Genomic DNA, 24,869 nt, shown 5'->3' with positions numbered 1-24,869 from the left:
GATACTAATGAATCTTTTAGTATCGAAAATATTTACCGATACTAAAGACCCTTTTTCTAGTAGTGATTCTCTCTCCTCCCTTTTGTAACAATGAATCTTGGGGTACGAGTTGGCACTACAAGAAAAAGGTGAATTAGCAACGGAATTTTGCGACTACCATAATAATTAGTTGCAAAAATAATTTTAGCGACTGAAAAAGACGAGTAGTCGCAAATTTTGCAACCGAATTTGCAGTAGTTGCTATGCGGTCGTTAATTAGCGACTGATTTTTGCGACTACTATAATAATTAGTTGCAAAAAATATTTTTGCGACAGAATAAGACGAGTAGTCACAAAATTTGCAACCGAATTTATAATAGTTGCTATGCGGTCGCTAATCTGCAACGCTCTTGTAATAATTTGCAACTAACACAGTAGTCGCTACTATTATTTTTAATATTTATTAAAAAGAAATAAAAAAAACCCTTAGTATAATTTTAAAAAAAAAAACCCTTATTCCTAAAAAAAAAAAAGAAAAAAAAAGGTTATTGTCGCCAAAAAAAACAAGAATTATCAATTAGTCTTATACTCTTATTCACCGTCAAAAACAAGAACTATCATACTCTTCCTCAAAAAAAAAAAAAAGGTTCAGAACTTCAAATCAAGCATCACCGTCGTCTTCCTCTGCTACCGTTGCGCCACCACTACTTCACCCAGGTAAGTACGCGTTCTTCCCCTTCCTACCTTCCATTTAATCTTTCTCTTACTGCATTATGTCAATTGCAAATTTTAGGGTTATCTTTGAGTTTTTTGTCCAATTTTTGATTTTAATTGGGTTTCTATTGCGAATTGATATTAATCTGATTATTGATTGAATTGCAAATTGGTTTAATCTGATAATATCATAGATGCGAGAATTATTCTTGAAAGTAACTAGAATTAGGAATTAGTATTTCTCGATTATGTTTATGGGTTATAAGGGGTTATTCTTAAAAATAATACATAGTAAGTAACTAGAATTAGGAATTGCGAATTTTAGGGTTATCATTGAGTTTTTTTTGTTCAATTTTTTTATTTTAATTTGGTTTCTATTGCCAATTGCGAATCCAGAAATATTGTTTTTTGTTTTTTTTTTACATATTGTCTTCACATTAGAGTTACAATTAAGCTTAGGTCTAATTCAGTTCATCTCTCCTCCTCTCAATGGCATGTGTACATCAGGAACAATGCAAATATTGGTTCACAGATGATATGGAAAGAAAAGCAGTTAATGACATGTTTGTGGTACTTTCTGACATATGGCTAGATGATGAAGAGGTAATGGGATATTAACACTTCTACTAGTTTCCTGTTTTCTTTCTTTATCAGTTTAATGAAGCTCGATTATCCCTGTTCTTAGACTATGGTAAAGCTGAAAGAAGTTCTGGAGGGATATGAAGCTGTGGAGGTGGTTCCTTCTTTGTTCATATTCATGGGGAGTTTCTGCTCTTCCCCATGTAATCTATCATTTCATTCTTTTGCTTCGCTTAGGTAAGGAGTTAATGCTTATCCCTGTTCCTTTCTCTCTTTTAACTTATAATTTATAGGATACTAATGCATTTACAACTTTGAATGACAAAATTTTGCACAAAGATCGCAGTTTGGGAATCTTGGTAAAATGATTGCTGAATATCCTCGAATACTAGAGCAAAGCCGGTTTTTATTTATTCCTAGCATTGATGATGCAGGTGATTTCTGTTTATTGACTTATGTTGCTTGTATATATATCATTATCCAATGTCCATTCTTATGTTATAGTGTTATTACTATCAGGCCCCTCGTCTGTTCTCCCAAGGTGTGCTCTTCCAAAGTATCTAACAGAAGAACTTCAGAAAGAAATACCAAATGCCCTTTTTATGAGCAATCCTTGCAGGTATATTGGTACAGTTAATCGTATCTGCAGTTGCTTCATGATGTGAGGCAGCTTTGCCAAAGCTATTGTGTTTTTTTTTTATAAGACAGTAATTACTTTTATCAATTTTTCTATATTTTTGGAAATTCAGCTTCCTTTTTAATGCTATGCTATTATAGTAACCATCTGATGGAGCTTTTTAAGCATGTAGAATGAGAGTATAATGTACTTTATGACTATTCCTGACTAGAATTCCTGGTTTGGAAAACAGAATAAAGTATTACTCTCAAGAAATTGTAATTTTTCGACGGGACCTCTTGTATAGAATGCGGCGTTCATGCTTGATTCCCCCTTCATCTGCTGAAACCAGTGATCCTTTTGCTCATGTGAGCTTATCATTCTACTTGTTCTGACGGTCTTTATATCTACTGGTCATTTTTTGTTTACTCACATAAATTATTGTTTTGATGTTAACGAGCACGAGCTTATCATGCTTGATTCCCCCTTCATCTGCTGAAACCAATGATCCTTTTGCTCATGTGAGCTTATCATTCTACTTGTTCTGACCGTCTTTATATCTGCTGGTCATTTTTTGTTTACTCACATAATTTCATCCTATTTTGCAATTAGGTTTTTTTATAATTAAATAGCAGTCTTAAACTAATGATATGTATTAAAAATTACCGTCCATGGCACGGGACTTAACCAATATTTGCTTACATAAATTATTTTGCTATAAGTGTTGCATTTTTTATTTTAACTTCTTTTTTATTTTGTTTTTTTTGTTTATTTTGTTTTTTTTTTTTTTTGATGTTTTTAGTCTTTTTAAGTTTTAACATTTGAGATCATAGTTACTAATACATATCTTAATGCAGGGAGAATATATGGAAAAACTTGAGGAAATTAAGAACAAAGGAATTGAGATAAACCCCAACAAAGTCTATTTGGAGGTTGTAGGTGGGCAAAAGAAAGGAAAAGTCTACGGTTTAGGGAGTGCTTCACAAATGTATTACAAGAGCGATCCTGCTTCTCAACTTACGGCATCATCTTCTACTCCTTCCATGATTTCTCAATTAAGCTCTCAAGTTGAAGAATTAAAGAAGATGGCAGAAGAAAACCATAATAAGGTAGAAGAAAGCCAAAAAATAGTGGCGGAGAGCTTAAAATATGCTAAGGAATTCGTCGAAAATCATGAGATCGAAAAAGCTACATGGAAGAAGGAAAAATTAGCTATGCAAAAAACATTGCAGGAAATGGTATCACTTGTCAAACAAGGTTACCGTCCTTGTAAGCCTCCTACGCCTACAGTCACCCGCTCTCGTGATGCAACTAAGTGATTTTTATTTTCTTGGTGGTAATTTTGTGAACAACTGATTTTTTTTTACATCGTCATTATTGGTTCTTATTTGAAGTAGCTTTCTTTATATGGGATGTGACTTTTGAAACAATTAGTCATATGAGTTAAATATTGTTTTTTAATACATTGATACAAATTTGATGATGTTTTGGATATTTGAATAAAATTAACATTTTGGTTATTTGAATTTATGCGTGGGTACCTTTTTTTTGTGATTGATATTGGTTGTCGCTAAATTATGGTCTCAAATATTGATCGTCAGTCGCAAATATTTAGCGACTGCAAATTTGGTTTAGAGACTGATTGGTTAGTTGCAAAATCATTAGTCTCAGTAGTCGCTAATTTGTCACAAATAATTAGTTTTGTAGTCGCAAAAATTTGTTTCGTAAGTAGTTGCTAATCCGTCGCAAATATTTTACAACGGACAATAATTTAGTTGCTAAAATTTGAAAGTTAGTCGCTAAATGGTAGTTGCAAAGGCGTTGCAAATCCGTCACTAATTTGCGACTGTCCAAAAATTAGTCGCAAAAATGGATTTGCGACGAGGTCTTTGGCAACGAACCAAAGTAGTTGCAAATCCGTCGCAAATCCATTTTTGCGACGGATTTGCGACTACTTTGGCCGTCGCTAATTACCGTTTTTCTTGTAGTGTGGTTAGGTGGGTTTTTGGGTGGTGGTGCTGGGGTTTTAGATCTTAGTATAAGATTAAATGATGATTTTATGAAACAGATGTAGTAATAAAAGAAAAAAAAATATTCAACATGAAACAACAAAATCCATCATTTTAATAAGGGTGAAGTTTATATTTTAATTGTAAATTTTGGTGAACTCGTTCCTGCGACTAAATTTAAAGATAAAAGTGACTAGGATGAAGATCGAAGTTGTTGTAAATGCACCTTCGAGAATGATGATGTTTCCTTATACTACCTCGCACATGGGTAATTGTCGTGGTGATGATACAACAAAAGAAATTTTTGTTACTAATTAAACATAAAACTTTTCACTGTATTCAAGGACTCTAGAAGCATTAAAATTTTGCAAATCCAATTACGTATTAAACTCATGATTTCTCATCAACTATTGTATTCATGTGTTTTCAAATTTCACAGACTGTTGATGTAATTGTATATTCACGAAATTTAAATAACAAACTATAACACGAATAGCAGATTAAGTTTAAAAAAAATAAATAATAAAAAAAAATATTCAATATGAAATAAGAAATTCCAACATTTTAATATGGGTGAAATGGGTCAAGTTTATATTTGATTGTTGATTATTGTGAACTCGTTTCTGCGACTAAAATCTAAGATTAAAAGTAAATATCGAACTTGTTGTAAATGTACCTCGCACATATTTGATTTTTTTGGTCGCCAGAAAGTTACCGGAGTTCATGGTTGATTTCTCTTCTGTTGTCTTCATCGGTGTTCATGTGTATGTGCTTTTTTTTAATTAAAAATGTAAAGTTTATTGAAACTAGAGCCCAAATTTGATGGGAGGATGGCACCAAGTATTTTCCCGGTAATTCTCCCGCTTAATTACCTTAATGGCACCAGTTTCCCCAGCTCAGAACATGTAAGTATGTAATAGTGTTTGTTAAGGATATATCTTCTTGGAAATTCAAACATCTTAATTACTTCGCATTTGCAATATGCTCATATTAATTTAAAATATTTTATCACGGAGAACTAACTAGTATGTAGTATAGCGTGATACCTAAGGTTACTCCCCTTGTATTTTATTAACATGATCCATTTGCACTTATTGTCCTATTTATTTGACTTTAATGTTTGCAATTTATATATAAGTAAAATATAGTTTTGTGGGTACTTATTGAAATCGTCTTAATAAATAGATTATTACTCCGTAATTTTCAATTGTTATAATATATTTATTGATGATTAAAGATGTTACTGATCAAAGATTTGCATCGGTATAGTATACGTGCTCAGGAGAAATAAAGCAAGTATTACGTGATAAAATATGGATGGAGTATTACTACATTATAACCAAATAATTTTTGACATGCAAAACAAGACATTTTAGGACGGAAGGAATATTTACTACCAACTTTATACATTTTCCAATCAACCTCAATTTTAGCATCATACTATCATAGCATCACTTTCCAAAATGAATGAATATAATATAATATTCAAATTTTGAAAATGGAACAACACTAATTCAAGTAAACATAAAGAGTGTCACAATCAAGCAAGCTTCAAAGATTAAACTAAGTAAATTACAAGAAAAAGTAGCAGCCCACTTTCTGCCTTTCTCTTTCTCTTCTCTATCCCCCTACAAGTTTACAGCACATGTTTGTTTCCTCATTTGCAGCCCCCTCTCTCTTAGGCTAATAGGCTTCTCTCAAAATAGAGTAATAGACAACTTTTATGTTATCTTCTCTATCTTTTATCTTAATTAAGTTTTTGGTTAATTAGGTATTAACCCATTAATTAAGAAATTTCTATTTTTTTGCTGTAATACTTGATAATTTAATTTTTAAGTAGTGAGAGAAAATTATGGGTATATTACAAGATGATGTTGTGATTTTTAAGGCACCAGAGAAAGAAGGAGACCCAACTATAATTACTGTTAATTGCCCTGATAAACTTGGTTTAGGTTGTGATCTTTGCCGCATCCTCCTCTTCTTTGGATTCTGTATTACTAGAGTTGGTGAGTCCTTAAAACCTGAATAAAAATGAAGGGATTTTTTTTTTTTTTTTAATGTTTTATAATCTTTAATATTGTCTTAAGTTGGTTAAATCTTGTGGTTTTTGGATCATATTTAGTAAATTGCTTCATGGGTAATTTATAGTTTGATTTTTTTGGGGGGGAATTTTGTATTTTTATTTAGAAAAAAAAAAAAAAAAAAATTGAGACTTTTTTCAGTTTGTATGTTTTGAAATGTCAAATAAATACATTGCATGTTGGGTATTTCTGATTCAGAAAATGAATATTTCTAATTTCTAATTAAATAGTGCAAATGAATATTTTTTAGGGGTTTTTATTAGAAAATGTTAATATGTTGTTTTTTTTTGTTGCTAGATCAATCAAAGTTTTATTTTGGGTTTCTAATTAATCTTTAATATTTTTTGATGAAGATTTTGCAACAGATGGAAAATGGTGCTACATAGTGTTATGGGTGATGGGGAAACCAACAACAAAGTGGGGTTTGGTGAAGAAGAGATTGGTTGCAGCATGCCCTTCTTGTTTTTCAGCTTCTGGGATTTCTTATTACAGAGCTGAGTTGTTGCAGCCTCCTAAACCTCCTGATGTTTTCTTATTGAAGTTATGCTGCCATGATAGAAGAGGGCTTTTACATGGTACATCATATTTTGCTTCGTCTAATGTCGCAATTTATTGGTAATATAGTCTGATGTTGCTGGACGTATCGCTTTGCAGCAATTTTTTTCCGCTTTTATTCTGTTTCCTTGTAAATTTTGTGATATGTTTGTGTAATTGTGTTGTTGCTAGGGTGGATCATGGATAGAGTCATGGGTCCTTGCTTTGTATTATCTACATATGCTTGAGATTTAGAGCAAAAAAAGCGATGATCACGGCCTTTTAAGATATTTTTGCTCTAACACAATATAGGAGTCCTGATTTTCAATTTGGGGATCAATGGTCCAGTTGGTCAAGTATTTCAGTTTAAGTTGGATTCTTGGTTTCCAACCTTACTTCTTGAATTTGTTGCATTAAAATGCATAGTATGAGCTTTTCCATAAGGCACAATGTCTAATCAATATGGATTCTAGAGGTCATAGGCTTATGAGGTATTGGCCTAGTGGGAAAGGCTGAAGACTTGTGTACGATAGGTGGTAGGTTTAAATCCCCACTCCCCCATATGTTATTTGTAATGCCCTTGTGGCTCTGGTATAGAGATACTTGTAGGGAAGGGAAGTTGTGGGTAAATTTCATGAAAGCGATTATTATTATTATTTGTTGTGTAAATGTGCACATACAGTATAATAGATGTCTACTTAAAAGTGTTCGTTCAACGGTGTTGTCACTATTCTGAATTTCTGATGGTAAATGGAATTATTGTTCTGTCGTAAGTGGTGCTATTCTCTGACATTTGTATCTTATTTGTTTCATGGAAGATGTCACTGAGGTTTTGTGTGAGCTCGAGCTCAATATACTGAGAGTAAAGGTATCCACAACTCCAGATGGGAAAGTGTTGGACCTCTTTTTTATTACAGATACCAGGTTTGGAAGACTTCACTTCATTTTGTGTGATTTTAGTGTGTACTCTGCCTAAATAATCTTACAGTTCATAAATTATCTGCTGTTGTTTTTACTGATTTATTACTTAATAACTACCATTATTCTACTCATCTACTGACATTATTATAACTACCATTATAATAACTACCATTATTATAACATATGTTTAAAAGCTAGTGACTATCTTGTTTATCTGTTATTTGGAGCTCAAGTAATCAAAGCAAACTTTATTGTAAACAAATGTACAGGGAACTACTGCATACCAAAAAGAGACAAGAGGATACCAAAGAGCATTTAAGAGAGATTCTTGGAGATGATGTGATGTGTGACATAGAAAAGGTCGGCTTAGAAGTTACTGCCTGCTCACAAGCATCTCCGCTTCTTCCTTCTGCAATCACAGACGACACTTTTAACTCTGAGATACCCGATAAATACTGTAATGGAACTGGTCTTTCCAACTGTGCATCCGTCACAATAGATAATACTCTTAGTCCTTCTCACACTCTTGTCCAAATTGCTTGCCAAGATTATAGAGGTCTTCTTTATGACCTGATGCGTACATTCAAGGATTATAACATTCAGGTAAAACAAATGCTTCTTACTCCTTGTAAATAAATATTGTGAGTTGAGACAACTTGGCTAACTTTTCTCAATTCATATTATATGTTATATAGAGATATTAACATGCTATAATTTTGTTTTAAGTATGCAATATTGCTGATATATCTTTTAAATCTAAATAAAAGATTTAGTGTCTGTTATTTCTTTTAAACAACAGATATAGATCATGCATTGGACTGCAGGGAGTATATACGAAGTAACAAATTGGATTGGAGCTAGAGTAATTTTGAAAATTAGTGATTGGATGTATGACAGTATAATTTATTATTTTGGTTAATAGATCTCTTATGGGCGAGGCACCATGAAGCAGAAAAAGAACTGCGAGATTGATTTATTCATCATGCAAGCTGATGGAAAGAAGATAGTTGACCCTAGCAAGCAAAACGCTTTGCGCTCTCGTCTATTAATAGAACTAGCTCGACCACTTAGAGTTACTGTTGTCAGCCGTGGCCCTGATACGGAGTTACTGGTTGCAAATCCAGTGGAGATATCTGGAAGGGGGAGACCTGGAGTCTTCTATGATGTCACCCTTGCTCTGAAAATGCTGAATTTATGCATCTTCTCGGTACTCACTTTGATTATATTAATTTCTTGTTCATACATCTTTAAGTTTATAGCAAAAGGTTCTCAACACTTCTGTTTTCTTCATATACCATATTCAGAACTGACAAGCATTTACTTGCAATTTTCCAGGCTGAGATCGTGAGGCACGTCATTGAACATCGTGAATGTGAAGTATACCGGTTCTTGCTTCAGGAAGGGGACTGCTTATCAGTTTCTAGGAATAAAATTGAAGAGAGGGTATGGAACACATTAATGGGCTGGGAATGATGAGTACCATCATCTTTTTGCCTAAAGGCATGCCTCGGAATCTGTACATATACACTAGACAACTGTATTTTACATGTAAAGTGTTACCATTACCTACTGAGTTCTGACTTGATGTATAGTTCATGTAAGCTTAATTAGCAGGGAAGAAGAAAGCTACGGACGGATGAAGCCGTGAAGGAGATAGAGATAGAGAGCAGAGACGATTAGGATTAGTCAATTAGCCTCAGAGAAAGTACTTTCATATGTAAAGGTAGGAGAGGGGGGAAGATGTAGTGCCATTGCTCAAGATAGTATGTTTCTTTTTCTTCTCTTTTTTGGCTGGAGAGGTAGAAAGGTTCTTGGCCAAAGGCATGCATCTTGCTGACTATGCTTTGCTTGTATATGGTTTTGTTGTGCCTGGAATATATGGGGAAAATGATGTTTTTACATGTTTGTCTTCAAATTCTTTGTTGTTTTCGTGTACCTAATACCTATGAAGGATTTTTTTCTTTTTTTTTTTATCCGTTTTATTAGTTTTGTTCATTTAATATTCTTCTAGCGAGCAAAACTAATAAAATGAACGTTAAAATTTCTTAACGTACACGGAACAAGATAGGTGTTATCATATTGAGGAAATAGTATTTAAGTCCTATCAATTCAGATTTTTATGACTTTTGATAGTGATATGCTGATGATGCAAATTATGAAGCGCACTTCTGAAAACCCAAAAGGAAAAGAGAGGAGTGAGATTTTCAGTGTGAATGAGGAATCTCCTTTTTGTTGGCCCCAAAAAAACATTATTATTAAAAAAAAAATTGGGGGTTGGATCCTGTTGACTATAGAAGGTCAATCCTTGAGATCAAGTGTAATTATGCAAAGATTCCAGGGGCACAACTGTAATCTTACTCCCTTAGTTTCTTGACTAGTCTACATGAATGCATTTCTTGATTACCAAATCAATGCAAAGTCACTACCACCAAAAGTTGTTACAATCGGGGTCTTACATGGGAACAGTGAGAAGGTATTACAAAATTGAGAGGAATAGTAACAAAAATGATACAATATGATTATATACTAGACTTTCAATCTATACGAACTTTAGACATATTCGCAAACGTGTATCAATAGTACGTAGTATTACAATGTATAAAGTCAAAATTACAATGTAGATAGTCGCAAGTTCGAGCCCTACTAACTACGAGATGTTTGGGAGTAGTGGGATTTCCTTACCTCCCCTTCTATTCTCAAGTGTCGACCTGCGGAGCAGGACTGGCTAAATCTATGAGAGGTAAAATGGTTTTACAATTATTAAACACTTCCATAGTTCGACAAAAATATGAAAATCTATAAAAGCAACATAACCACAATTATCATCATCAACATGATTGAAGCTTTCTAATTTTGTTAGCCGCCCCATGCCCATTCCATTAGCTATTAATCTATGAAAAGCAATCTAGTGGCTTCTAGTTTATGTAATACTAGTAGAAAGATCATCTAGTCACTGGACAATTTTTCCGTACAAGTAAAAAGCTCTCAACAATATAATTGATTGTGTACACAAATCGATTATAAGTGATCCTTAACTTATTTATTTATAAGCGATCTTGAATGGTTTTCTACTGATTCCACTTAGGGTCTTTTCTGATAAACTGAATTGAGCTGAACAAAATTAAACTGATTGGAGTTGAACTAAACTAAACTAATTGGAGTTAAACTGAACTGAACTGAACTGAGCTGAATTGAATTGAATTGAGATGAACTAAACTGAACTAAACTAATTGGAGCTGAACTGAATTGTTTATGAGAAAAGGTTATTAAAAACTAAACTGAACTAATTGGAGCTGAACTGAAGTGAACTGAAATTAAGCTGAAGAGAACAGGCCCTTAGACTACAATTTTACATGAGATCTAGATCATTAAGTAAAGTTGGATACGAATCATACGATCTAGATAATGATTTTAACAACGTTTCTATCACTACCGAAAATTGTGACCACAGATGTGTCATAAACATTGGGACTCATTACTCCTATGAATGTCATGACATGTAAATCAGGAAAGAGAAAAAATACTCCAAACTTGAGTTAAGCATACATTAAGGACCTGAACTTTTGAGTTTTTCACCCTTAAGAACCTCATATTTTTGTTTTCACCTTTAAGGACCTAAGGTTAGCATTTCGGGCACTTAACTCACCATTAACCAAAGGTTGACTGTCAACCATAAGTTACATTTTTTTTTCGAAAGAACCATATGTTACTTGAGTTCACTAAATTATCAGAATTTAAACTACATTAACAAAAATCATATTCAGTGTAAAAATACACCGTAATTTTTAATAAAATTACATAATTGTTTTCACTTTTTATTTCCCAAAAAATTCTTACCCTGCTTTTGCAAAGAATTATCAACAAAATTACCCAAATTATAATCATCTTCTTCGACCTTCCTAACTATGCACCCCTGATTTCCTAAAGGGAAAAAAAGGAAGATTGATGAAATGTGAATAAGAAGTTGCTGTGAGTAGATTAAGTTGCTTAAGATTGATCAACCACATCAATTAATTTAAAGTTTTATGTCAAAATAAATAAATAAATAAATAAATAAAAAGTTAAGGAATTTGATATGTACCTAACTTATGTTAATTGAAGATTAAACCAGTCTTGCAGTTGTTCTCAATACCAATATGATTAAATTTTGGAGGAAGATAAGTTGCGTCAATCTTGCATTTTGGGGGTAAGTATAATTAAATTTTGTTTTCTCCAAAAAAAATTTAAGTCAATTGCCATATATATAAATTTTATAATAATAAAGTATTAAAGTTTAACTATAAGGGACCCATTAAATTAGCTAGTGTGATTAAGTTTCACCAGTAAAGTGTCAATAGGTCCTTAACGGTGAAAATAAAAATAAGAGGTAATTAACGGTGAAAATAAAAATAAGAGGTAATTAACGGTGAAAAAAAGTAAAAGTTAAAGTTCTTTGTACATGCTTGCTTATTAAATGTTGGATTTGTGAGTGACATACTTGTTAATACACGTGACATGCACGGACACCCATACATATTATACATACGAACACACCCACCACTCACGTGGAAAGAGGAAATGATTCCAAAAAATCTTTAGGAGATCCCATTTTAAGAAGTCAAACGTAAGTCAAGGTGTGATAGTACAATTGTATCGCTTTCAGATCCTAACTCTTACCTACCAACCCTAAATTCAAGGAGGATAGACGGTGAGGGTCATATTCTTACCATGTGAATGTTGACCAAAAAAAGAAAAAATACGTAAAAGACAAATGGCTAGAAAAAGCAAAGCATTGTTAGCAAAGAAGAGAGAGAAAAGTGTATTAGGGGTGCTTGGTTCAAACAATGGTATGGGTTTGAAATGAGGAATGAAACCTGGGTGGTATGTAGCTGGAACTTGATACTTGATTTTATGTGTTTGGTTTTTATCTAAGAATGATAGTTTTTCTTTTAATTTTAAACCTAAAGGTATGGGTATGAGCCATACCCACCTCCTCCTTGGATTGCAAAAATCCATACCTTGGGGGTTTGAGGTATGGGTTTGAAAAATAAAATTTCTAAAAACAAACACAAGGTATAGGTTTTAGTCATTCTAAACCTACACCTTTTTGCCTAATATGCTTGAGTCAAACACATCTTTCATGAGATGATTTATTCTCATAACTCAATTTAGCTTGAGTTAATAGGCTAGACACTTTTAGGGTGAGAGTAAAGGAATACCATTCTTAAATTATTCCTAGTAGAAATTGAACCTAGCATTACATATTTTGGTTTAGAAAGAGATTATATTTTATAAAGATACAGGTCATAGAGGGGTGAGAATATGAGATGAAAGCGGGACGAGAGATGACCCTAGCCATCCCTACTTTCAGTTCCACACCGCCCCAAGTGTGTTATACAACTTTGTATGCATTTCTTGAAGGATGAAAGAATCAAATATACTCTGTGTCTTTATTATTTTGCCCCATTATAAATAATGAGGTCAAATTTCAAAAACTTTGAACAATTATCAATAATCGATAAGAGATAATAGATATGTGAGGTCTTGTTGGGTTCATCTCATTGTATATTTTATTAATATCAAATTTTTATAATTTTTGTGAGTGTAGAAATAAAATTATTTACGTTATAAGACGCATTTTAGAGACCGTACAAAATCTAATGGGACATAAAAAAAAAATTAGGGACAGAGGAGAGTAAAGTATATGATCTATAAGCTCGAGTAAAATTGAGTACCAAGTCACCAATTGACGGCGCCTAAACATTGATACTTGCCCATAAATTAATTGGGTCATTACGACATTATATCACACCTGTGTTCTAGAGGGACATTTAGATTGTTGAATATAAGAACACACACAAAGCTGCTTAATGTGCTACTTGAAGAAGCTCCAAAAAATTGATCTATGCCCGTCAAAAGAAATCAAACTGATCTATGTGCAACTCATCTTGTTGAAGTCTCCCTGTAAATACTCCTACAGGTCTACTAATAAGGTCTACATATTATTGATCCCAAACACAAAAAGGGTCTCAGCTTCTAGGGTTATAAAAGAGCAATTTGCAAAAAAGGCCTCAGGATTGTTTCGGACCCGAAAGGAAGGCTCTATAACTGCTGCTTCTCAGCAACGATATTCCTAACTCAAAATTCATGGCACCACTGAATGCAACGAACCAAGCTTTTCAATCAAATGCTTAATAGGTCGGCCAAAATAAGAAACAGAACAAGCAGCTGCCTGTCCCCTGCAGCTACCATTCTAAACTCCACAAATCTTATGCTGCCTTCCATCCCCAGAAAAAGCCTAAGGGTCACTCTCCAACTCAGAACCAGGGACGTCATAGATAGCTGCTACTCTTACCTTTCTCTGATGCAAGAACATCCAAATTCATAACCTCAACACCAATCCTCCTCATGTCACATTGAGAGCAGTATTTACTTCTAGTCTATCTCAATTCCCAGATCTTATCAGCGGCCATTTCCTCCCGTGACATTAGAAAATTAGCAAAAAATAAGGCCAGTATGCAAATTTGCCACTGATGAGTGACTAGCCGAATAATGAGGGTAATGAAGGCCAAAAAGGTGAAAAACAAACTATCAGAGAGGATTTCATCAGCTCAGCTGCACAAAAGCTTCACGTATATACTCGTTGAAAAACAAATAAAGCAAAAGCCTGCCAAAACCTCTGCCTCCACTCCGATTGGCAGCAGCAATGACAATACTGAACCACAGCCATCACCTTCAGAAAATGTTGTTTGTAGCAACTATGAGCTAATACTTCGCCACCATATAACATAACCAGAACAGGAATAGTTGCAACTTCAAATTCAAAAGACAGCCACTCATGCATACTATAGAAACAGCAATTCAAAGAAGAAACAAAACAGTCTCAACTATCTCAGACACTCCTGATGCAGAATATCCAGTCATGGGCAGAAATACTACATTAATTGTGTTTTACCAGTCAATGCTGACAGCTAGAAGTGTTGGAAGTACACTCAACCACTTCCATATGTTGCATCTTTGCTATCAAATGCTGCTGAATTATCCAAAAACGTCGAAAAAAAACTCTGCAGAACACACAGCTTATCTAGGCAGAATCTGAACAGATGCAAGCCAAGCATAGGAAACGATATCCAACATTTCTGCAGCTACTTAGGAAACAAAGCTCTAAACTGAGTAGTTCAGATAAATAACAGTTTGCACAGCATTTGAGCAAAACCAACAATGATATCAACGCCGGCTGTTTCTCCGAGGAGCATCATAAGGGTGAGCCCGGTCTCTAAAGCTTCCTTTGTCATAGCGAGTTGGTCCACCAGCAGCATACCTATCACCACCTCTAACACCTCCATCCCTTTCATAATCCCTATCCCGACCATATCCATTTTGGGGATATCGATCCATATATCTATCGCTTCCAAAACGATCACCAGCAGGTGGGTACCTTTCAGTGCTGTAGCGATCACGGGACCCATACCCATCTCTGTTCTCCAGACGATCTCTACTGTCATAGCGCCCCCCAGCAGCACGATCATAATAACGATCATAATCACGATCTCCCTGCAGACCAGATCTACCAAATTCAGATTGTGAAGAATACCTTCCGCCACCACCACCACTCGACGGGCAATCCCTAGCCCAGTGCCCTGCACGACCACACTTAAAGCACTCGTCAGATCGATCCCCTAGTCTATCTCCTCCTCTGTAGCTCTCCCTAACACCTGATCTACGATCTCCACCATAAGCATCATAGGGATCTTCAGCTCCCAATCGTGGCTCTGCTTTGTTCACTGAGATAACCCGGCCATCCAACTCTCTACCATGCATACCCCTTATGGCATCTTCCATGGCTCTGCGGTCAGCATATGTTATGAATCCAAATCCACGAGGACGGCCAGTCTCCCTGTCCACCATCACCTAAAATGACAATGTATTTATCATATTACGAACAATACAAAATGGTTATTGTAGTTAACCTAAGTATTTTTTAGAAAATAACACCACAAAAAAAAACTCAAAAATTTGATTTCACCACCTTGTAACAGATTTTTGGATGGAATCCATTAGTGGGGCCATAACTAACACGTGTCAAATGCCTATTGGTTTAAAAAAATTATTAAAAAAAATAAAAAGAAAAAAACCCCAAACCTAAACCCAAACCCAGCTCCACCCCCGGCACCACCTTTCCCCAGCCGCACCGACAACCTAACCCAAGCCGCCGGCACATCCAGCCCCCACCAAAATCGCCGAAACCAACCTTTACTCTCTTCCCCCTCCCCGAAAACCACCCCGGCTCCGCCTAGCATCACATCTCCAACCACAAATTCGCACCGAGCAACCTCGCAACCACCTCTGCCACTGCACAAAACCAATTCCCACCCCTTTGAACCACCGCAAATATCGATTCGCACCAAGCAGGTGAATTGTGGTTGGTATTTGCGGTGGATCGAAGGTGATGGGGTTCGAATTGGTTGTGATTGTGGTTGGTGTTTGCGGCGGTTCAAAGGTGCTAGGGTTTCAATTTGGCGGTTGGGGTTTCGACGAGGAAGTTGTTGTTGCTAAGGGATGTGGTGATTTGCAGTGGGTAGGTGGTGATTTGCGGTGGGTTTTGCCGGTTTTGGTGGGGCAGGAGTGCCGGCGGCTTGGGTAAGGCAGTCGGCGGTGGGGGACAGGTAGTACTGGTGGTGGGGTTTGGCTGGGTTAGGCTGTCAAGGGTTTCTTTTTTCTTTTTTCCTTTTTTTCTTATTTTTATTAATTTTTTAAAACCACACGTGTCTATTGTGGGCCTCACTAACGGATTCCATCCAAAAATCCCATTAAGTGGTGGTGAAATCAATTTTTTGGGGTTTTTTGTTGTGTTATAATAAAAGTTTTTTATTTTGTGGTGTTATAATCAAATTTTGTGTTATTGTGGTGTTATTTTCTAAAAAATCCTTAACCTAAATATTTGGAATAAAGTGGAAACATGGGAAAACTTAGGTTTGCCAGCATCTTGATAACATTCAAGTTTTATAGTTATGCTAATTTAATTATAAAGTCATCAATAAGATTAAAGCATGGGACACATAAAAATGACTATGCATAAACATAATAAAAACAAAAATAAAAAAGAGGGTATTTTTAATTAGAAGGCAAAAGATTTGCAATGCTAAAAGTCATAAAGCTTGTATCATATGTCAATGAAGTGATGGACAAAGGTCAAAAGACAAGCACAAAATCTACAATCCCCCAAAATCGAAGAGCTTCAAGTCGATCAAACAGAGACCAGAACCACCCAATATTCTTGGATCTCTGCACATAACCCATTCACACATAAATTTATGCCTATTGAAGAAGTCAAGAGTCAAAATATAATACATCTTTAACATCCATATAGTGCATTTTTCTATCAAATAAAAGTATATTAGCAAAAATAAAAGGGAAAATTGCCCAGAATAATCCCATCCCACCTTTAGGGCATCCATTGAAAATAATCACAACTTTAGATTTTTTTTAAATAATCCGACCTTTATACTGCTCTAAATGGTCCCAAATGACTTATAACCGGTTAAGTAGGGTTTTTTTTTTTTAATTAAGTCTAATTTACACATGTTACTACGTGATTGGTAAATTAATAAGTTTTAAATTTAATTTTTTTTAGAAATGATGATTATTACTAATTAACATTAATTAATTATTTTAAAAATAATTTAACAACCACCACCAGCCCCAGCCATCTCTACGCCGCCACCATCATCGCCGCTCACCGACCGCCTGTCGCCGCTCCTCCCTCTACCCCCGTCCGACGTCTTTAAACCACCCCCACCCATTCCCATTGGCCGAAATTGATGGCGAAGGTTGGGGAAGGGGATTGGGTCGAAATCGACGGGGGAGGGGACTGGGTCGAAATTGACAGAGGAGAGGAAGGGGATTGGGTCGAAATCGACGGAGGAGGGGGCCGAAAAAGGGACATGGGAAGGAGAGGAGGCCGCCAGGCAGACATGTGGTGGGGGAAGGGACGCTTTCTGGGATTTCGTGGGGGAGGGAGGAAAGTTGGTGGTTCAGGGAGGGGGATCGGGAGCGGCCGGAGCCACTTGATTGATCGCCAGCGCTGGGGTTGGGTTCTGGTGGCCAGCGCCGTATTTTTTCTTTAAAAAAAATTATCTTTTTGTTAAAAATTATTTTTTTTTTTTTATTTTTTGACCAATCACAGGTCGCCACGTGTCAAGTAACTTGTTATAACAAGTTACATGACCGGTTGGGACCATTTAGAGCGAATTGGGTATAAAAGCCGGATTATTTTAAAATAACCCAAAGGTGGGATTATTTTTAGCGGATGCCTCAAAGGTGGGATAATTGCGGGCAATTTTTCCAAAATATAATTGTCAGCATCTAATCTAATCTAATGAAATTTAGGCACACGACAGAAGATGAGATTGCCTCTAATGCACTCAAAGTGCTTGAGCATTAAAATTACAGTCACTTTATTTCTTTATGAAACAAGAAATCAGAATTTGCATGACTGGAAGATTCAGTGACAGTTTATAGACATATAAAAGTTCTGAGACTGTATTCTAAACTATTCCTATAATATCAGGTCAATAATTGCACTTTCTCTTACCTCTACAAGCATCTTTATTTTCTAGAACTCGTAATATACTGAAAAGGAAAGGAAAAAAATTCATACCACCCTGATTTGACATAATTAAAGATATAGCATAGTTTATTTTGTAATAAATAAGATAAAAATAAAAATTCTTCAAAATAGTTGAGCCATACTTAATCGGGGGATTTTTGTTCAAAAAAAAAAGGGAGGGTGACAACCATGACAGCTCAACTTATTAAATGGGCTACAATTTTCAAAAAGTGAAGTTTTTTTTAATTTTTTTTACATATGCCCTTTGTACTCCCACATCTCTCAGAATGAAGGTTAAAAAACACACACACATTTCTTGACATGCTCAATCAGTTTATTTTTTGAATAATTCCATAAGTATTGAAAAATGAATTTATTTGTCATGCATAAGTGCATAGTAGAAACAATTATTTTTAAAGGAAAAATAAATACTTTTATGGTGGGAAAAAAATTTGCACCAGGCACACACGCATGCGCACGCGCGCGCGCGCACACACATACACAGAGAAATGTGTGCTATGTGACAAAAGAAAAAACCATGGTTCTCTGTTTTTTTTTTTTTAAGTCCCACTTGGTTCTATTTTATAACACCCATTTGATGAATGATGAAGCACTGATAGCCAATGGTTCAATATCTTATGTGTAAAAAGGGGTATACTAGACACATAATAATAAAAGAGCCAAGATATGCAAATGTCAAAGTAATAGTTTGATGTCTAAGAGAAGAGTCACCAATGTAGAGGTTTATTCTGCATTGGTTCACATATATTTACAAATAAATGAGAACTTAACTCATTGACAACCAGCCTGTACTACCTAACACTCAAAAAGTCAAAAGTAAAATCAAACAGCAAGTCCAAATATACAGTACGAATAACAAACTATCTAATGAAGGGACCACAATCCATTGATATATCATGCTACATATATCCAAAGATTTCAGATTTAAATGTAGCCCATTCAAGATGATCAAAGACAAGTTAAGATATATTTCAAATCAAATCCCACATTAATGTCAAAGCATAATTCACTAGTTACATGAGCATCAGGTTCACACATTACCATAAATCACATCTTACGGATTTAAAAATAATGAAGGGGTGTTTTATAATTTGAAACATACTGATTGTCGCTTTACCAACCCACTTGGTTCCTTTATATCATACCTTAAGGATTTAAAGATAATGAATAGGTGTTTATAATTTGAAACAGAACTGATTGTCGCTTAACCAAACCATCTTTTTCCTTTTCTTTGAAAACCATATTGAAGTATCTATGAGATTAATATCATAAACCATTTATAAAATAAAATTATCACTTGACAGTTCTGTATAAAAACATAAGGCAACAAAGACATGAAATCTTAGACAGCATTAGGAGACAAGAGTCACAAACTCACAACTATAATGATAAGTAAATGACCTGTAACATCTATCTAATATTCTCGTCTACAAACAAGCATAACATACTCTATGCTAGTAAAATTAACCCCACAAATGCTCAATTATTTTCATCTTAAAAAGGGGTAAATTCAAATGAAGATTACCATGTTCAATTCAAAATTGAAGATAGGTTCAGATTAGGTAGAGGGTTTTCACGTAAAAAGAACAAAGGTTGGTTCCCATTCATTTTCTCACAAGCCTCAAAGTATAGTATAGGAACTGAACCAATACCAAAAGTTACTTATTGGAACCAGCAAAATTCTTGTGCAAACTACAAAGTATCAGAAAAAAATTCAGTCATAAGATCATAGTTCGGTTCAACAATCTAATTTCATTGTACTAAAATATAACAAAAGGCAAATGACTTAACAAATTCTACATATACATGAACAATTGGACCCTTCTACATCAACTGGTCACCCTGCTTTTATAGTATCTATCTATGTTATGCTTCAACTTCTATATGCAACTTAAATCACAAATTAGCATTTTTGGAGCTATTATATTCTCATTTCAGAAGATAAACTAATAAATATCAGAAAATTTCAATTAATATTAGACATACATCTAATGCAATGCATCAGTTACTTGTACTTACAAAAAAGCCCAAACGAAAAATACCGATGCATTTACCTACATAAACTAAACGAAAAGCCTACTTTCCAAAATTAAATCAACCAAAATCAGAACATAGTCTCCCTCATATCCAAGTATTCTCACATAGACCTTAGCTTGTACCAATGAAAATCTTTCCAACAGCTTGTAAAAAGTTTTAAAATTTGAAAACTATTTCTAGTAAGTACGTCCAAAGTGGATTTTTTTGCGGTTTGGACAAACAAAACTTAACAACAGTTGAATTTCAATCACTACTCCACCAACCCGACTGATAGAAGGATTATCCTCACCAATTTGACATAAATTTGTGTAATCAACCAACCAACAATATGCCTAAAACTCGTGTTCGAGTCTCATAAGTCATAACCCGATATTAATCTAAAGTTTCTAGCCCAAATAAGTTCATACATCCACTAATTTACAATTATCAACCACAATATGCTGAACATAATGAACAATGAAACAATAATTGAGGTTAACAAATAATTAAAAATCGCAATTGCAAGGCGAAATTGCTAATAAACAATTACAATCAAACAATTTTTTTTATAAAATAAAAAATAAATAAATAAATAAAAAAAAGCGAGTTCTTAGCAATTACCAAACAATCAAGGATTTTTCCATAACGAATAAATGCATCTTCTAAGTGCCTTTGCGATGTATTCCAACCTAAGCCTCCAATAAATATACGATAACCATCTCTTGCAGCCATTTTTTTCAATTTCCTACAAAATTTCAGCCGAAAAACTAGGAATTAAGATGAAAATTACAGATAAAGAGGTGTAATTCGTATAGTTTGAGAAATTAGAGGTTGATTTGGGGAAAAAATTGGTGAAATTGAGAGGGTTTTACAAACCCTAATAGAGTGGTTAAGCACAGAGTAAGGAAGTTCACCAACTTCGAACTTACCACAGTTAAGCCAGTTGCTAGTATGTAGTATGCTGCCCGCAACTGGGAGGTTCTCAGCCTTTAGCAACTAGAGACATAAATGTCCTAGGACCCTTTAGCAAAGACAAAAAAATAAATTAGAATAGATGCAAAAAAAAAAAAAAAAAAAAAAAAAAAGGGAAAATAAGAGAGATAAAGAGCTAGTCCAAGAGAGAGAAATAATCTAAGGGTGAGAAAGGAAGAAAAAAAAGTCAGTTCTTCATTATCAATTGAAGCACCAAAAAGAAGGAAAAAATAGCTAAAAAATTTCTACATTTCCGATAATAACAGGATGGATACATTCATCAATTTGTTGAAGATAGAAGAGGAGGAGGAGCATCAATCGAAGGAGCAGGATGAAGCATTCAACTACATCTTGTAAGTTATAGTATATATTTGACTTCATTTTTTAGGGAATTGACATCCTAAATTGTAGATTAATAATAATGAAAATTGTAAGTAGTCACTAAAATCGATGGCCGGGAAGAAATACATGTTGTAATTGAAGTGAAAATATGTATATGTGTGTAGGGAATATTTCAAGCATCCCACACTTGAGCCCCACTGTGATCATACACTTAAGCATGGTGGCGTCCAAAGGGAAGGAAGCTAGAGTAAAAGAGTCGCCAACAAGTTTTAGGAACTTGTAAACCGTTCACAGGGTGAAAGTTACACCCCTTCACGATCCATGAGATCGCTAACTCCATAAGTCCGGAACCATGACTGGATATTCGGGGATGAAGGTACAAATCCAACCTAAAAGAGACTGAACCCGCCTTAAATAGGCCTCTACTTTATTCTTCTCATATTCATGTGCGCTTTCTGACTAACATACAATCAATATGTTAACCCTAAACCTGTTTATCTATGTTGATTGAATATTATTGCACAAACAAATCTATTATTGGCGATCACTTGAATTATAATCATATTAGCCTAAATAAGATTATTAATTATCTTATTAAGCGTGATTACAAGTACAAATTCTCTTTAAACATGCATAAAAGACGTGATCAAGCAATAACAATAATATATAATATCAAGCAACATAATATAAATCGACAACAATCATCATCATCATATTAATAATAATAATCTCAATCTCAAAGCAATAATAATATTAGCAAGATCCTAGGCATGATACTAACAAGATTAATAACAAATCCTAGCATGTCACTAAACCATAAAGATCAAAGCTTTATCCCTAACATGATACTAACATGATATAAAGAAAGAATAGGTATCATCCCACAGAAACATACATGATATTAGAAATCTTAGTTATTACCCTAAACATAATATTAGAAATCATAAAGACATCCTAACATGATACTAGGAATTAAAGTAATCAAAGCATGATTTCTATATAACAATTAAATTACAAACTTGGATGCCTCGTATCTCTTTCTAATAACAAAATACACGCGTTAGTAACTTCAAGGAAAATAATAAACAGTTAAATTAAATAATTGAAATAGGATTTGGGACCACACCCTCAGAAACTATCAACCTTTCACGTCTAGAGCGAGGCAACTTCGAACTTGGCTAGGTGTGTCTACAACTTGTGAATGTGGAATTTTGTAAAAGGGGAAGTTTAGAAAAAGAATAGAGGGAGAATAAGCTTCTAGCTTTTAGAGAGAGAGAAAGAGATGATTGTTGATGATTAAAAACGGGGAGATACGACCCCTATTTATAGGAAAATAGTCCGAAAACGATAGAAAAGAGTTCGAGTCCCATTCGGAATAAAAGACCTCCTGTCGCAAACGACAGGAGTTAGTGCCAGACGACAGGTATTAGCGTCAGGCGACAGACTCTGTCGTTTGGCGCTGGGATAGTTTTTTGCGGATTTTGTTTTTATCATATCTTTTGATCCAGAAGTCCAAATAATTCATATAATATGTCGTTGAAAAGCTCTTGAAGTCTACTTTTCAACTCAATTAGAATCAGATTAAAATCTTTTGTAGATAAAAAAATATGGCCGAAATAGTGGAAGGGTGTCAGTTTTGAATAGAGTTTCTTATTTCTTTAATATTTTTTCGTTATAGCTCGAATTTATTATTATAATATATCATTGGAAAGATAATTTCAAGATATATCCAACCAAATAAGATTTGGATAAAAAGTATAAGGCACGAAAATAATATCTGACCATCTTCCATTTCGCACAGAACAAGGACTCTCAAAAAGAGAAGTTTTATTCAATTTCGAATTCTTTGATCTTATCTTTTTTAAAAAGGATAATTAAGATCTTTTAGAAACTTATAGAAGCTTATAATAAACCCTAATTTGTTTAGGAATGCGATTAAACCTTTGGAACCTCCACATGATCATTGGGTCGTAGGTAAAATCTGGTTTGGGCCCAGATTAGTATTTTGGCCATAACTTCCTCGTTATTTATCGAAATTGGGCTTATAATATATCGTTGGAAAGCTCTTTTCGAGCCCAATCCAACTACACTATTATTGGACCCTTATCACGGACCATCCTAAATTGGACTGGCTATTTTCATAAATAAAGTGTAAAAAGAAATATTTTCAAAAACAGAAAGAGAGATATTTTAATAAAAACAACCGTATCACAAGACTTTTCACATTTTCACTTCGTTCGATAATCAAATGACGTGAAAGGTATTCATCACTGGGTTTGGTTTTGGGAAGACACATTTGGGTGTCTACAATGTGCTTACAGGAATTATATTCTTCTTTTATGGAGATCCAATTTTGAATTGAACAATTATATTTTTCCTTTGTGGAGATCTAATTGAACAATCATATTCTTCTTTTGTACATGGAGATCTAATTGTGAAGATAAAAATAGGTAACAAATTAAACTACGATTGACTTGATGCTCATTGTTGATCATCTATGAATTGAACAATTATATTCATCTTTTGTGGAGATCTAATCGTGAAAGTTAAATTGCGTGACGAATTAAATAGCGATTGACTTGACGTTCAGTGTTGGTCTACAATTGATGTTTGTTGGTATGAAGCTCGTTTTATGAATTAAAAGGTATACATTTGTTGTATGTTGGTATAAATATGTAATCAAAGTATTTTAACATATTAATTTTGAGCTTTAAGGTGCTAAGTGTAATTTTATAAATATTTAATTATTTAATTGTGGAATAATTAGCGGTAATAAGAATACAATAAAATGGTTATTTTTTTTTGAAATAAAATTGATTCATAAATAAGTCATACGACATCTACAAAGAGATTTAGATCTAACAATTACATAATAGTTTAATCAAATAAAAACATTCCGTAAGCAAAGCTACGATCGTTGTTGCAAATCGTAACATTCTTTATACCCTCTTTCATATCGATGTGAATTACAGCCTTCTTTGGCGAGGGGGTCTATCAATCTATTGTAGCCGTATAGAAAATTTCCGTCTGATTCGTTAGATTGTTGTCGAAATATTAACCTCTTTTTCAATCCCGCACAAAATTTTACCTATGAAACAACTCCATAGCAATCCATGAAATAAAAAAGCAAATCTTCCCTCAAAAGAGAGAAGAAAAATCCGGTCTTTCGAAGGAGCCAAATCCTCCTAAAGAAGAAGAAAAACCCTGTCTTTCGAGGGAGAAATATTCTTCCTTAGAAAAGGAAGAGTTATTATAAACCTAAAACAAGAAAAAAAAAGCACACAAAAACAACGATTGGGGCTTTCCACAGGTAAAAACCGATGGAAGCCCCTTCAAAATTCAACAATGGGGGTTAGGGTTTTAGAGAGAGGAGAGAGAAGAGAGGAGAGAAAGGCTAGCAATAAAATGGTTAATCACTATTGGTTAAAATTGTTGTTGGTGTTTAATTATGATGTAATTGGAAAAAAAATATATAAGAAATTTCGAAGTACTATTTT

The 24,869-nt window shown here is 34.3% G+C and overlaps 3 protein-coding genes across 3 annotated transcripts; 2 read left to right on the top strand and 1 right to left on the bottom strand.

Annotated features, from left to right (window-relative positions):
- The first annotated feature begins 615 nt into the window (after positions 1-615).
- On the top strand, positions 616-3,414 carry LOC145572451 (DNA polymerase epsilon subunit B-like). Its single transcript, XM_081631430.1, has 6 exons — positions 616-696; positions 1,201-1,296; positions 1,379-1,509; positions 1,612-1,706; positions 1,792-1,891; positions 2,746-3,414. Exons 2-6 carry the CDS (start codon positions 1,231-1,233, stop codon positions 2,795-2,797), a joined length of 444 nt encoding a protein of 147 aa, XP_081487556.1. The 5' UTR covers positions 616-696; positions 1,201-1,230; the 3' UTR covers positions 2,798-3,414.
- Positions 3,415-5,516: 2,102 nt separating this feature from the next.
- On the top strand, positions 5,517-9,334 carry LOC145572450 (ACT domain-containing protein ACR10-like). Its single transcript, XM_081631429.1, has 6 exons — positions 5,517-5,903; positions 6,332-6,553; positions 7,331-7,436; positions 7,703-8,036; positions 8,356-8,640; positions 8,769-9,334. The coding sequence occupies exons 1-6, from the start codon at positions 5,750-5,752 to the stop codon at positions 8,904-8,906; spliced, it is 1,239 nt and encodes a 412-aa protein (XP_081487555.1). The 5' UTR covers positions 5,517-5,749; the 3' UTR covers positions 8,907-9,334.
- Positions 9,335-14,232: 4,898 nt separating this feature from the next.
- Positions 14,233-21,110, bottom strand: LOC145570549 (glycine-rich RNA-binding protein RZ1C-like). Its single transcript, XM_081629672.1, has 3 exons — positions 20,988-21,110; positions 20,680-20,803; positions 14,233-15,323 (listed from the first exon to the last, which is right to left on the bottom strand). Exons 2-3 carry the CDS (start codon positions 20,788-20,790, stop codon positions 14,640-14,642), a joined length of 795 nt encoding a protein of 264 aa, XP_081485798.1. The 5' UTR covers positions 20,791-20,803; positions 20,988-21,110; the 3' UTR covers positions 14,233-14,639.
- Between the last annotated feature and the right edge of the window lie 3,759 nt (positions 21,111-24,869).

This window comes from Chenopodium album, chromosome 12, assembly GCF_948465745.1.
Source record: "Chenopodium album chromosome 12, dcCheAlbu1.1, whole genome shotgun sequence".
Lineage (NCBI taxonomy): Eukaryota > Viridiplantae > Streptophyta > Magnoliopsida > Caryophyllales > Amaranthaceae > Chenopodium > Chenopodium album.
Note: the sequence above shows the minus strand (reverse complement) of the source record. Positions and strands in the feature narration are given on the sequence as shown.